Here is a 14,130-nt window from a genome sequence, read left to right as displayed (position 1 = left end):
ATGACTGTTCAAGAATGACGTGGCTCTATTTATGAAAAAAAGAAGTGAATTATTGGCCATCTTCCAGAAATTTTATGCTAATATCCGCAATCAATTTGGCGTTCACGCCAAAATTTTCCGTTCTGATAATGGTCGTGAATACTTGTCTTCATCTTTTCAAGAATACTTGGACCAACATGGCATTATACACCAAACTTCATGTACCTACACTCTGCAACAAAATGGGGTTGCTGAGAGAAATTACCGCCATCTTGTAGAAACGACACGCTCCCTCATGCACCACATGAATGTTCCCAAAACCTTTTGGAGCGATGCAATGCTCACCTCTTGTTCCTTAATCAATCGAATGCCCACGTCTATCCTTGATGGTCGTTCTCCTTTTAGTGTCTTATTCCCCAACATGTCTCCGTTTCCGCTTTCTCCTCGGGTATTTGGGTGTGTCTGCTTCGTTCATAATCTGGGTCCCGGGACTGACAAGTTAGATGCACGTTCCCTGAAGTGTATCTTCCTTGGCCATTCCCGAACTTAGAAAGGGTACAAGTGTTATCATCCCAATTCTCGCCGTTCCTTGGTATGTGTTGATGTTACACTCTTCGAGTCTACGTCGTTCTTCGTGGGGTCTGGTGCTGCTCCTTCCTCCACATCACCACCTAGTCTTCCACTTCCTGTGGCTGATCCACCTCCTCTGGTTCCAGCCATGCCTACGTCCTTGCCTCCGGTGCCACCGTCGGTTGACCGTCCACCCATCCGTCACGTGTATACACATCGCCCGCGTGTACCGGCTGCAGCTCCTCCAGATTCATCACCGTCGACAGATCTAGCTCCAGCTCCGACACCAGCCTCCAACCTAGATCTTCCTATTGCCTTCCGGAAAGGTAAACGTACTTGCACCCTTCACCCTATTTCCAATTTTGTTTCACTTACCCACCTCTCCACCTCCCATCGCCAGTTCATATCTTTGTTATCCTCCGTGGTTGTTCCTAAGGATGTCCAAGAAGCCCTTACCTCTCTAGAGTGGTGTCGTGCTATGGAAGAAGAGCTCTCTGCTCTACATCATAATCACACTTGGGATCTCACCGCTCTTCCTCCCGGGAAGCAGGCTGTCGGTTGTAAGGGGGTGTATAGCGTTAAGTAATTGCCAGATGGTCGTGTTGAGCGCCTGAAGGCGCGGCTGGTTGCCAAAGGGTACTCCCAAACCTATGGCATTGACTACACAGAGACATTCTCCCCGATTGCTAAGATAGGGTCAGTTCGTGTCGTCATCTCCCTTGCAGCTATGTATGATTGGCCTCTCCATCAGCTAGATATCAAAAATGCCTTTTTGAATGGTGATTTGCTCGAGGAGGTTTACATAGAGCAACCACCCGGATTTGTTGCTCAGGGGGAGGATGGTAAGGTATGCAGACTTAAGAAGGCTATTTATGGACTTAAACAGTCCCCTCGAGCATGGTTTGGTAGGTTCAGTGAGGTGGTCAAGAAGTTTGGTATGAAACAGTGCCAAGTTGATCACTTTGTCTTCAGTTTTGACTCTTCGGCAGGCAAAATAATATTGGTGGTGTATGTGGATGATATCGTTGTGACTGGGAATGATAAAATGGGCATTGACAGATTGAAGGCATTACTATAGGAACACTTTCAGACAAAGGACCTTGGCAAGTTGAAATACTTTTAGGGCATAGAGGTAGCAAGATTTAAGCATGGCATTAATTTGTGTCAGAGGAAATATATGCTTGATTTACTGGAAGAAACAGGGTTGTTGGGTACTAAACCGGCTGAGACACCTATAGAAACAACTACGAGGCTGAGCAGTGATATAGGTGAAGTATTTGAAGACCCTGGCAGATACCGACGACTTGTAGGCAAACTAAACTATCTAACCATTACTCAGCCAGATATTTCATTTGCGGTTAGTGTGGTGAGTCAGTTCATGCAGAAACCTTTGGTCCCACATTGGAATGCAGTGCTAAGGATTATGAGGTATCTGAAAGGAGCTCCTGGTTGTGGTTTGTTGTACAGGAGTGGTGGAAAACTGGTAGTAGAAGGATACACCGATGCTGATTGGGCAGGTTCTATGTCTGATAGACGATCTACCACAGGCTATTGCACCTTTCTGAAGGGTAACCCGGTAACGTGAAAAAGTAAGAAGCAAACATGTTGTGGCAAGAAGCAGTGCAGAAGCAGAATATAGGGCCATGGCACATACTGCTTGTGAATTAATGTGGCTGAGGAACCTTCTACAGGAGATAGGATATGACATCAGTACTCCAATGAAGCTCTATTGTGACAATCAGGCAACGGTTCATATCTCTTCCAATCCAGTGTTTCATGAAAGAACCAAGCACATCAAAGTTGACTGTCATTTTGTGAGAGAGAAGGTGCTGAATGGGGTGATAGAAACTGCATATGCTAGTACGGGAAACCAGTGGGCAGACTTGTTTACAAAAGGTTTGAGTCGGGGGAGAGTGGAGTACATATGCAACAAACTGGGATTAAATGATATATACTCACCAGATTGAGGGGGAGTGTTAGTGGTGTTAGTGAAGGGGTATTTCAGTCTTTGTACTTGTTGAGAATGTTGATGTGTACGGTTATGTTAGTTCGAGTGCCTCTTACTTAAAGAAGGGCACTCAAGTCTTTTCCAATAAGTTAATAATATAATAACAGGTATGGCCGAATCTAGGGATAACTTTTCTCTAATTCGAACCAGCCTTTCTCTCTTTCCTCTCTTTTCTCTCTTCTTCTTTCCTCTCCTACTTCTTGCTGTTTACTTTACTTTGCAGTCAACGAACAAGACAGAATTCTAGGGCAGGTCAAACTTCAACATGAAGCTAAGGCTCTCAGCTATTTCAAGTAGTTTCAATATTGCCATGGTCCTTATTTGTTGTGTTGCAGTCGTGTCACCACCACTTTTGAGTCCCCCTCCACAACATGTTTCCTCAAATTTAAGTTCCTCAACAATCTTAAGCCCGGTAATATTACAAACAAGTCAACCCTCATGGACTTTCCTTCCCCTATAGGACCTGAATACATAACCAATATGTTGTCGTTATGATCCCCAAACTCCAAAGATTCCTCCTATACACAAGGGCATAACTCCAGGGCTAGCCAAGCTGCATACATCAAAATTTAGTTTGACCTCTCCAACTATTGGTGGGACCCAATGTAAAGAGACCACAAACCTAAAAGTAGGAAAATGTGCTACTGCACTACACTTTCAAATTTATTAAGATTTAAAAAGCCCTTTGCCTGATTTGCCTGTCCACTGTCTTCCATTTTCTTAATATTGGCATCTGTGACTGAGATCATAGAGAAGAAGGAGATGCACTTCCTCTAGGATGGACCAAATGAGAAAAACAAAATGCCATTTAGTAAATTCAGGACAATTGTGCACATCTGAGGAGAAAGGGGGTACGGTTTTAGACCTGTTAGAATGATTAAAAAAATCTATGTTTTGGTATTAAATAAAAAAGAAAATCCTATTAATAAAGAAAGAGAGTACATCAGCTAGGGTGATGAAATCTTTTTTTTTTTGTAGACATTATTTTTGCAATGTCTGAGAATCACTTTTTGTACAGGTGGTTGTTTTGTATTCACAGTTTCTTTCTGGGTAGAGTGGTGGTGCTTTTTCTTTAATACAATACATTACCTTTTCTCAAAAAAAAAAAAAAAAAAGTTCTACATATAACTCAAGAAAAAACATACATTAAATAAGACAAACAAAGGACACAATTACATGCTTAAGTCCAGTTCAAGAAGAGTCCAAAAACCAGCACCAAGATCTTCCTTAGATACCCCTTCAAATTCTGGAAGTATGAGAACCCAGCCCATTATCTTCTTTCCACATATTAGAGTGATTTGTTCCCTTCTATAAGCCGTATTTTCAAAAATCCTTCTGTTTCTTTCCTTCCACACTTTCCCAACATATAACAAAGAAATGCAGCTCCATACTATCTTTCCCTTGGCGTTCTCTCTCACAGTTGGCCAACAAGCAAAAATGTCTCCTGGAGCTCTTGGTTCCACCCAAGAAGATCTGAATAATCCAAAAAAGAGGCCCCAAATAAACTTGTGAAAGGGCATCCAAAATGCAAATGAAGAGCAATCCCCTCCGCAGCTTCACGCACGTAACAGTGTAACACCTCCCAGACAAGTGGATACCCCTACTTCAATGTGATCCAATGTCAAGTGTCTATCCAGGGTCACCAATGAAGCAAATGTGTCTACGCTTGGTGGAATTCCCCCAAACTCATTTAGTAAAAGAAAAAAATATTAAAAAGGAAAAAAAGATGCTAAATGCATCCACCAATAGGGTTCTGAGACAGCAGCACCAAAAAGATGACAAGAGCCCAAGAAGAAAGAACCAGAGTTTGCCTTTTCAGAATCCTTCCTTCAACAACCCCAATCAATTCCTAGCTTTCCCACAAAGATTTCAGTAACCAGCTGTTTACTACCAACTTCAGGAAAGCACACTTTATCAAAGACAACAAGTCTTTTTTCCTTATCCCTCTCAGCATTCCCCTCCACTGCTGCCAACACCTCTAACCCATTTCCAGATTCAACCTTCGCCCCCTCTTTCTCCCCCCCTCGTTCTTCCATCGACCTCAGCTGAAACTTCAGCACTCTGCACTCCTCGCCTGAACTGACATGGCCTGATCCTTCGAAAATCTAGGAAGAGACCTTGAAGTGTCTAAAATGATTTAACAGAGAACTTTCCACTCGATTCCTTAGTAAGGCCTTATAAAATGATTTTAACAGAGAAAATGCCATTGCTTGGCTCTTTCCACCATCTTGAATCCCTCCTATCCACTTGCAGCCATTAGCTTGGATTCTTGCTGCAATACTACATTCTTAGATATTTTCATTTGTTGGACCAGTGCTTCTGAGTCCTTGCTTGGATTCAATGTACAGTTGCTATGCTCATTTTCGTGGATTCCTTGTGTTAACTTATTTGCTTGAATTCACTATGCTATTGATTTGTTCTTTGGTTATATTTTTTTGTGGTAATAAAAAGAAAAAATATTAAAATAAAAATGAAAAAACAAAATAAGGTGCCCAATGGTTACAAAAGAGAAGAAAGAAAAAAACATGTACCTCCAAAATATCAACTTTGGTTATTTGTTTGAATTCTTATTATATGGAAATTCACGATTTTTTATTTCTCTTCCCACTTTGCTGAGTGAACTAACTATTTTGCATGTAGAATTTTTAAACTTATGACAAAGTAATATTGCATTACGAAATTAATTAGGTAATATTTACTTATATGTAAAATTATTTATTATTAGCTTTGGTTTAGCAATTTCAACTACAATATTAATAAAAACTTTAAAATATGGCACATATTAATATTAAATATCAATGTTTTAAAAGCACAATGGGCTAACACTACCTACAAATAAAGGAGGTTTGGCACTATACCCTGTACATCTTATACTTTTTTATAGAGTGGTCTTGTACATCTTATCCATGTTTTATTTTTCTCTTGTACATGTTTTCTTACAACTAATAAAGTGAACAACTACCAATTAGAAAAAGGAATAAAATGCTAATACATATAAAAAACTAGTAGAATAAAAATCATACTCACTTAAAAATGGCTTTTTACATCAAATAAAATAAAATAATGCTAAAAAACCAGAATACCAACATGGAGCAATTTGTCAATTTGTCTTGTATGCTTAGCTTTATAATTATAAACGGTCATATACATGGTTTTTAAAACCGGACCGGACTGGACGGTCGAACCGGAAAAACCGGGAATCGGTCAGGTGACTGGTTCCGTTTTACCCAAAAACCGTTATTTTGCCAAAAAACATTGATTTGGTCAACAAACCACTGACCTGGACGTTCGAACCGTTCAGCAGTTTTGGCCTTTTTTTTTATTTTTTCATTTTTTGTCAAACCAGGCCATCCGCTCGGTTCGAATGGTCGGACTGTGTGACCCAAGAAACGGACCCCTGAACGGTTCATTGTCTGGTTCGGTTTTAAAAACCTTGGTCATATAATAACTCCAAATTGTGCTTTAGGCTCCATTTTTTCATTGACCAGTAAAGGATATTCATTAATTGATGAAGTCCTGGGTTGTGTAATGTCTCAATGGCCTATGATCTATTTGGGGCTACCTTTGGGTGATAATCCGAGTGCTAGCTCTCGAAACCCAGTAGTTGAGAGATTTTTTTTCTTTTTTGATCAGCAAAAGGAGAACCTTATTCAGTTAAGAGAATCAGTAACAGAATTACAGCAAGTAGAAAGCAGACATTGCACCACAAAGTGTCACAATAAACCCCAAAAAAGTTGTTGCTTATTAACTCCCTGTTTGGCTTATGAACCAGCCATCCCATTTGCATTTCTCCTGATCCATGTGAACGAGGCATTGAGTTCCCTTGCTAGGCTTACAATCTCCCTTAGGGGATGTCTATAAATCCAAGGAGCATTACCCCTTGAATTGGTTCATGATATCACTATTTTTTAGTCCCCTTCTATCTCCAAGTTCTTAAGATCTGCTTGTTTGGCAAGTTTTAACCCCTGTAGCAGAGCTAATAGTTCAGCCTTTAAAGAATCACCTTCCCCTAAAGGTCTTGAGTACATAGTCAATATTTGCTTGAGGAATCTCTGATCACACCACCAATGCCTGCCAGACCTGGATTTCCTATAGAGCTCACATCAAGCTCAACTTGACTTTGTTGAGACCTGGAGGCTTCCACTCCATCACATTTCCTTCTTTCTTCTCAAAAGTGTGTGCCACTTAATTCCACACTCTTACTATATCAGTAATCGAGAAACTTTTAAAAAGATCAAGTGTTTTCACCCAATGTGCAACTTTTATCTTTAGGGCCTCCATTAGATCTTCTTTTGACCTATACTTCTTGTTGAAAATTCTTGCATTCCTTTCCTCCCATACAGTCCATACCATCGCTGCTCTAACTGATTTCCACATAACCCTTCCTCTTCTTGTTGGCTGCCCTAGAAAGTTTGGGTTGAAAAGGCTTACTACATCCTAGGGAGTACTCCACCTACAACCAATGAGAGAACAAAAAGATTCACAAGCAAGGAGCATAAAAGGGCAATGGATCAGTAAATGGGGTAGGGATTCACATCTGCAGAACAAAGAATGCACGTATGAAGGGAGAGGCATTTATTTGGACTCCTTTTTTTTGAAGCATGTCGCAGGTGTTCACCTTCCCAAGAAAAACCTCCCAGCATAGAGCTTGATTTTTTGGTGGAATGGGCTTGCTCCAAATCTCTTTCACCAGGAAATTCTCACCCCCAACAAGAGTTTGCACAAGAGTATTAAAAAAGGAGGCATAGGTAAAGGTGCCATCAGATGAAGTAGACCAAACTCTACTGTCCTCCAAAGATTGAACCAAGAAGGCTGACTTAAGTTCACCAAGCAAACAAAGGGTCCCACACACATTATCCCTCAAACCCCTTCTGAACCCAAAATCCCAACTCGGTCCAAAGTGACAAAAACTGACAATTTGATATAGGTTGTAACTTGTAGTCAGAAACTGAATAAAGTTCAGGGAAAAGATCTTCCCAAAAGAGCACCATAGAACCACAACACACATCAAATCTAATGGGATTAATAAAGATTGGATATACCTCTTGTATTTCTTTCCACGAAGAGCTCGAGGATGATGTGGGGGCTACCTTTGCATCCCCGCTGTTGTTCATCAGCCCATGAATGCTTTCTATCACTTTGTGCCATAGCATGTCTCTTTCCAAAGGAAACCTCCAAAGCCACTTTCCTAAAAGAGAAGTATTTCTGTGAACTAAGCTCCCCAATCCTAGACCCCCTTTTCCCTTTGTTTTGCCAACTTTTTCCCACTTTACTAGGTGTAGGGAATATCTAGAAAAGGAATACAGCTCTTTTGGGCAAATGGTTATGGAGATTGCTAGTAGAAAAAGGATAAGTTGTGGGCAAAGGTGATTATAAGCATTCATAGGCTTGTGGATGACGAGTGGGATACTGGACTATGAGCTAGAGCAACAAGAGCTTCCCTCTAGAAATCCATCCATGATATTCTACTTGTGTCCTTACCTTTCATCAGATATAACCTATGGTCATGAAACCTTGTTCAATTCTAGGAACATATGAGCTTCACTCACCACTAAAGGATCAGTTTTCATCTCTGTTTAATTTGTCTTACCTTAGGGATGGTCGTCTATCTTCTTTCTTGATGCCTTCTAGCTCAAGTGTTCTGGCTTTGCCTAGAATTTGGGGTTTAGGAGGGGGCACAGAGATGCTAAATTAAGTAATGTTTGGGACATCATCTTGCATCCTTTGGTTCTTTCTCCTATGCCTCCTTTTCAGCCTTAATCCAACCCCCAAATAGCCCTGTGGTACCTTTTCCTATCAAAGAGATATGGAACAAGCCTGTTCTTCCTAGGGTTAGTGGTTTTGTTGGGAAGTTTACCTTGAAAGAATGAATACTTGTAATCCCCTTCAAAGATAGGTGCCTTTCCCATAATTGGTATATCCTTTGTACGACTGATGTTGACACTTGCTACCACTTATTAATCTCCTCCCCCTTTTGTTTCTGCTATTTGGAAATGCTTTCTCTCTTTGTATAGGTGTAGGTGGAACCCCCACTAAATGTACAAAGCTTGTTCAATTCTACCTATGTCAACTGGCAAAAAAGAAGGAGGAGAATTATGTAGAGGTGTACAAGAGCGGTTGTTTGTTGTACAGTCTGGGAGGAAAAGAAACAAAGAGTTTTTTTTTTTCAGATAAAGAGAAGAGTAGGGAAGCACTCATTGAAACCATTACCATCAAAGTGGTCCAATGGGTAAAATCTTTGAGCAGTTTTGAAGACATTTCCACTGATGACCTGCTTAGAAAGTGGAAGGAGGTGGCTCTCTCTCTCTCCCGGGTCCCCACCTACTTGTGGGTTTATCAAGCTGAACTTTGATGGTAGTAGTGAAGGGCACTCAGGTCCATCAGACATGGGAGGTGTTTTCCGGAATGAGGAGGGCAGAATTATTGCTTTCTACTCGAGCCCAATAGGTACGGGTGATTCATTGAGGGTCAAAATCATGGTTGTGGTGGAAGGAGTTAAAAAAAAGCAAAGGTGTTGAACATCAGAAGGCTGATAATTGAAGATTTCAAAATGTAATGGTTTTTGTTCTGATGTTGTTTATGGTGTTGCCTCGACACCTATCATGGATGTACTACTTTTTTATTTAATCAAATTTCTTTTATTTATCAAAAAAAAATCATTGAAGGGGATTCAAAGTTAATAGTGAGATGGCTGCAAAATGAGACTGGTTGGTGGAACCATGTTAATGAAAGAAGGAAATTCAAGTGGGTAACACAAAGCATAGAAGTTAAGCTGCAGTGGGTAAAAAGAAGTGCTATTTCTTTTGCTGATGCTTTGGCAAAGCAAGGGGTGGGAAGGGATCAACTTTTCTGGGTTGTGTGGTAATTTGTGTAATCAGCTGTTATCTCAGAGAGAGTAAAAAGAGTTTACCTCTCACTGTGGTGTTCCACTGTACCTCCTTTTCTATATTAATGAAATATTTTGTTAATGATCACAAAAAAGGAAATTCATTGACTAAATTTGAAGTTAAATTTTAGTACAGCGGTTGTACCATTCTAACTAATCCCCAAAAGTAAGAATTTACATTTTTGCCCAGAACAAATGATTTCTATCCACCCCTTCTTTTGCCAGTACATCTGCCAACCCATTTGCAGTTCTTTTAATCCATCTGAAGGTGATATTAAGTTCCCTTGCTAGGTAATCTATCTCTCTGAATGTGTGTATAATTCCAAGGTGCTGAATTACAATGCCTTGTCCAAGAAATCAATATATCAATAAATGCCTTGCCCAAGAATTACAATGCCTTTAGGCTTTGTTGTCTTTCCAAGCATATCAACAAATGTTTAAAAAAATTTTGGCAACATTTTAAATGTTAAGCAGAATCTACATTATTTTGACACAAAATTTCCAACATTTCTGAAATATTTTCTATTGTCAAGTAACTAGCATTTTTACAAAAACCACCAGTTTAAACTTCAATTACCATAAGCACCAATGGAATTTAAAAATTGGAATGAAATAGGTAGAAGTGACGAATAGATTGTGAATTATTTGTCTAAAGAGTATTCCAAAATTTGCAATGCAACACTCTTGGGAGTGCGGAAACATATAGTATAGAGGGTAAGTTGAGGGAAGTTATACCTTTGGCTGTCAACAAGTCATTAAACAACCTTTTCTTCTCAGTGACAAGGGGAGAAATTCTTGCCTCAGTCTCAAGGGCAGCTTGATCTAAAATACACAAAAAAACTTATGCATTATCAAATCAACACATAGACTATATATAAAACCAAAACTATTTATCATCCTATTTAACAAGGGCAATCTTTGATCATCATCTAACATGTTATCCTAATACTGAAATCATTAAAAACAAGAAATAATGAAGGTTACTTCCATCAATTACTTTAAGATCAATCACTAAAAGGTAAAGCAGAGTACACTGTACAATCGTTGCCCCCAAATCAGGGAGGAATCATGAACCTTAGAAGAGGTTAGTAACAAGTACAAAGACAGAACCAAAAGTACTTCGGGAAATTTCCTACCCTGGAAGGTATACACCAAATACAATATGCTTCTCCCAAGTCAAAACCACTCCCCAAGCAAGACTCTTCCACTAGAGAATTAGCTGCCCTCCCTATTTGAGGTTGCGACTAAGTTAGTGCCCATGCATCCACCAGATGAGCATCAAAAAAGACATTAAATTAATGATAATAATGCAATCTCATATATGTCAATAGAGACTGCAAAAAAACATATTTAGTAGAAAACTAAGCATTCATCATCCTATTTTACAAAACATAAAAAGGGTGGATGGGTAAAACTAAGCATCAATATGTTTTACGTTGTCCTCTTGTTTGTGAAAACTTTTGTACAACAAAACAAACAGAATCCAAAATGAACTCTTGATGTAGAATTGAACATTTTATTAGAAACTGATGTTGGATCACCCATTCTGATACTAAATTATGTAAAACTGATGTCGGGTCACCTATTCTGATACTAAATGATGTAAAACCGACTGTCCTAAGAAGAGATCAGTTAGGTTAGGAAGGGCTTCAAGGCTTAACTGTCAGATTAATAAATTTGTCCCAAAATGGTGAAAAACTATGGTAAAATGCTAACTCGGGCCAACCCAATCTGTACCCCTAGTACTACCTTAAGACAAGCATAATTGATCTTGTCTCTTTCTTTTTCTTTGTTATGCAGCCATAGTAATGATAAGGTGCCCACGTTTTGATTTTTGTGACCTACGTGGGCACGTTATCACCTATCCTGTTGATATAAGTCAAGGCATTCAGGTGAGGCACCCAACCGTGGGTGCCTAGTCAACTAGGCAAAACCTGGACAACACCTTGCTATCAGACTTAGCATAAGATGTAAGAACTCAAGGAAACTAAATCCATTTATCTCTTTCACGTTTTAGAACTTCAAAATATACATAGACACTATAATGGTGGCCAAACCTACTAAAACTAACATAAATTACAGAATTGCCACTATCATAAGAAAATAATTCCTAACTTTCGACCAATGAGTAAAGCTTCAAACATAAACCAACTATAACTAGAAAAATCAAAATCTAAGGCTAGATACACAAACATGTAAAATAACCAAAATACCAATCCTCATCATTATCATCTAAGCCCTGTCCCAACTATATGGGTCAGCTACATAAATCCTATTTCACCATTCCATTCCATTCGGTACCATATCCATTGTTAAACTAAAGTACTTAAATCATTTATTGCTACTTCAGCCCATGTACTTTTCAGCATGCCCCTAACTCTTCTGGCCTTAGCCTCTTCAACTTGTAACAGATCACTTTTCTCTTAAAGGAACTATAAATGGTCTTCTAAGCCGATGACCAGACAATGTTAGTCAACTTTCTTCATTTTATCACCTATTAGAGCTACTCCTAGGTTCCTTTGATTGACCTCATTTTTTACCATGTAGGCACAGTTTGGAAGGAGTACAAATACAAATATCTAGAGTGCACAACCTTGTATTTTGTATGTATTTGTATTTGTACTCTTTCCAAACTGAGATATCCTTTCTAGTTTTTCCATCCATCCATCTCAGCATTTGCATTTCTACCACTCATTTTTTGGACATGCTGTTTCTTGACTGCCGAACACTACTACATACCACTTTTTCCTGATAAATTTATACTCCATACAACATTACTGTTCATAGAACTGTTTTATAGAATTTTCCTTTCAGCCTAAGTGGCATTTGCTTTTCACATAAGACTTTTTTTTTGATGAATTGCTTTTCACATAAGACTAAGAATACAGCCCTTGAATTTTGCCCATTCTGCTCTCGTTCTATGGGTGGCATCCTCCTCAATCTCTCCCTTGTTATGAATTATTGAATCAAGGTAATGGAAGTGGTCAAATCAAGTTATCTCTTGGTATCCAATCCTAAATTTACCATGATTTGCACTCCTACTAAATTCATGTTGCATATATCATGTTTTAGTCCTACTTATCTTAAAGCCTCTTCTTTATAAATTATTTGTCCATAAACCTAATTTTGCATTTAAGCCTTCACTAGTTTTGGCAATTAATACTATGCCATCAGCAAACAACAAGCATCAAGGGACCTCTTCCTGAATATGTTTAGTTAATTCATCTATGACTAGTGCAAATGAATATAAAATCTGATGACTCACTCCCACAGGTGTACTAACATTGGTTGTTGCACTCTCATACATATCCTTTATTAGGCCATATACCTTTTTAGAACTTCTTTCTTTCCCAAGAGCCCACCATATTATCTCTCTAGGTACTCTATCATATGCTTTCACTAGATGAATGCCGTATGAAGATATATAAAGGCAAGAAAAAACTTTTTGGAGCTGGAGAAGAGAAAGAATGAATGTAAGGATTCAAAACACTTTGACGAAGGGTTGGAGGCGGAAGAGGAGTTTGAAGAGATTTGATCGATTTATGGTCTCACTAAGGTTTAAAATTCCATAATGTGGGGATGGGTCAATGGGCTTTTTAGTGAAATTTGTTCTGCTTGCGTTTGATTTATAAATTTGTAAGGGCATAGGGAATGGCAATGTTAGGTGTTCGAGGGTTCAAGGGTTCATCTGAAATGGGGCTTGGTGTATTTGTTTTGAGGGGTTCTCTAAGTGGGGTAATGCCTTATCATCTGTCACCTTGTATCCTCTTTTTTTTTCTTTTTAATAAATTTTTGTTTATCATAAAACGAAAAGGCCATTACCAAATGTTGGATTCAGCTATCTAAGGTCTTGAGAGGGGTAGTGGGTACAGTCCTAATCATTGAATTTTCTTTTTTTCTGAACAAAGTGGCCGCCCTCAAACTGGAACCAATGTTCTAATTCTGACCAGCCCAAGATTTTAATAGAACACAGTATGGAGATATCTCTTCTCTCTTAACTTCACTACCAACTGTCTCAATAGATGGGTGACTTCCATGGTTTATCTCCCTGACATAAACCCAAAATGGTTTTCCAATATACTTGTTTCATGTTGTAATCTTTGCTCAATTATTCTCTCCAAAAATTTCATATTGTGGCTCATAAGTTTAATCCCCTATCATCTAAAAGCACAAAATACACAAATTTTAGAAAATTCCATATTTGGTCCCTCACCAATTACATACCATCACAAAAATTTTAGAAAATTCCATATTTGCCTGGCATATGTCATAGTCATACTATTTTAAATAGTTAGAAATAAACACAAACAAATAAGACTTTCAAAAACATTGTTATCCTTGTCATTAGTCAACTAATTCAACATAATTAATGCTTAGTCATCCCAGGCAATGTTTTAAACCGAGTCTAGAGGCTGACCCATTTTTCTTCCCAGGTAACAGTTCACCAGTACCACCATCCAAGTTGAATTGGTCAAACCATTTGATCAATGTAATAGATCTAGACCATTAGATTTAAATAATATTTCAGATTTTACACTACATACATACATAATGAAATATTTGAGAGAGAGAGAGAGAGGGTGAAGAGAAGAAAAGAGAATGTGAAAGAGGTGGTTGTGAAAGAAGAAGAGGAGGTGGTGATGATGGAGGTGGCACCAATGACAATGGTGGCTTAGATAGAAGAAGA

The 14,130-nt window shown here is 38.8% G+C and overlaps 1 protein-coding gene across 3 annotated transcripts in view; it reads right to left on the bottom strand.

The window, feature by feature from the left end:
* LOC148876615 (kinesin-like protein KIN-14B) overlaps positions 1-14,130 on the bottom strand; it is a 131,206-nt gene that overhangs the window by 100,041 nt on the left and 17,035 nt on the right. For 2 of the 3 annotated variants that reach the window (XM_088977228.1, XM_088977391.1), the window contains exon 4: positions 10,179-10,265. In XM_088977228.1, coding sequence (XP_088833354.1) covers positions 10,179-10,265 — 87 coding nt within the window. Of the gene's footprint in view, positions 1-10,178; positions 10,266-10,579; positions 10,672-14,130 lie in introns of all 3 variants that reach the window. The other variant, XM_088977309.1, reaches the window with a different exon arrangement.

The sequence above is a fragment of the Nelumbo lutea genome, chromosome 1 (genome assembly GCF_056320005.1).
Source record: "Nelumbo lutea isolate HS-2025 chromosome 1, American lotus-T2T, whole genome shotgun sequence".
NCBI lineage: Eukaryota > Viridiplantae > Streptophyta > Magnoliopsida > Proteales > Nelumbonaceae > Nelumbo > Nelumbo lutea.
Note: the sequence above shows the minus strand (reverse complement) of the source record. Positions and strands in the feature narration are given on the sequence as shown.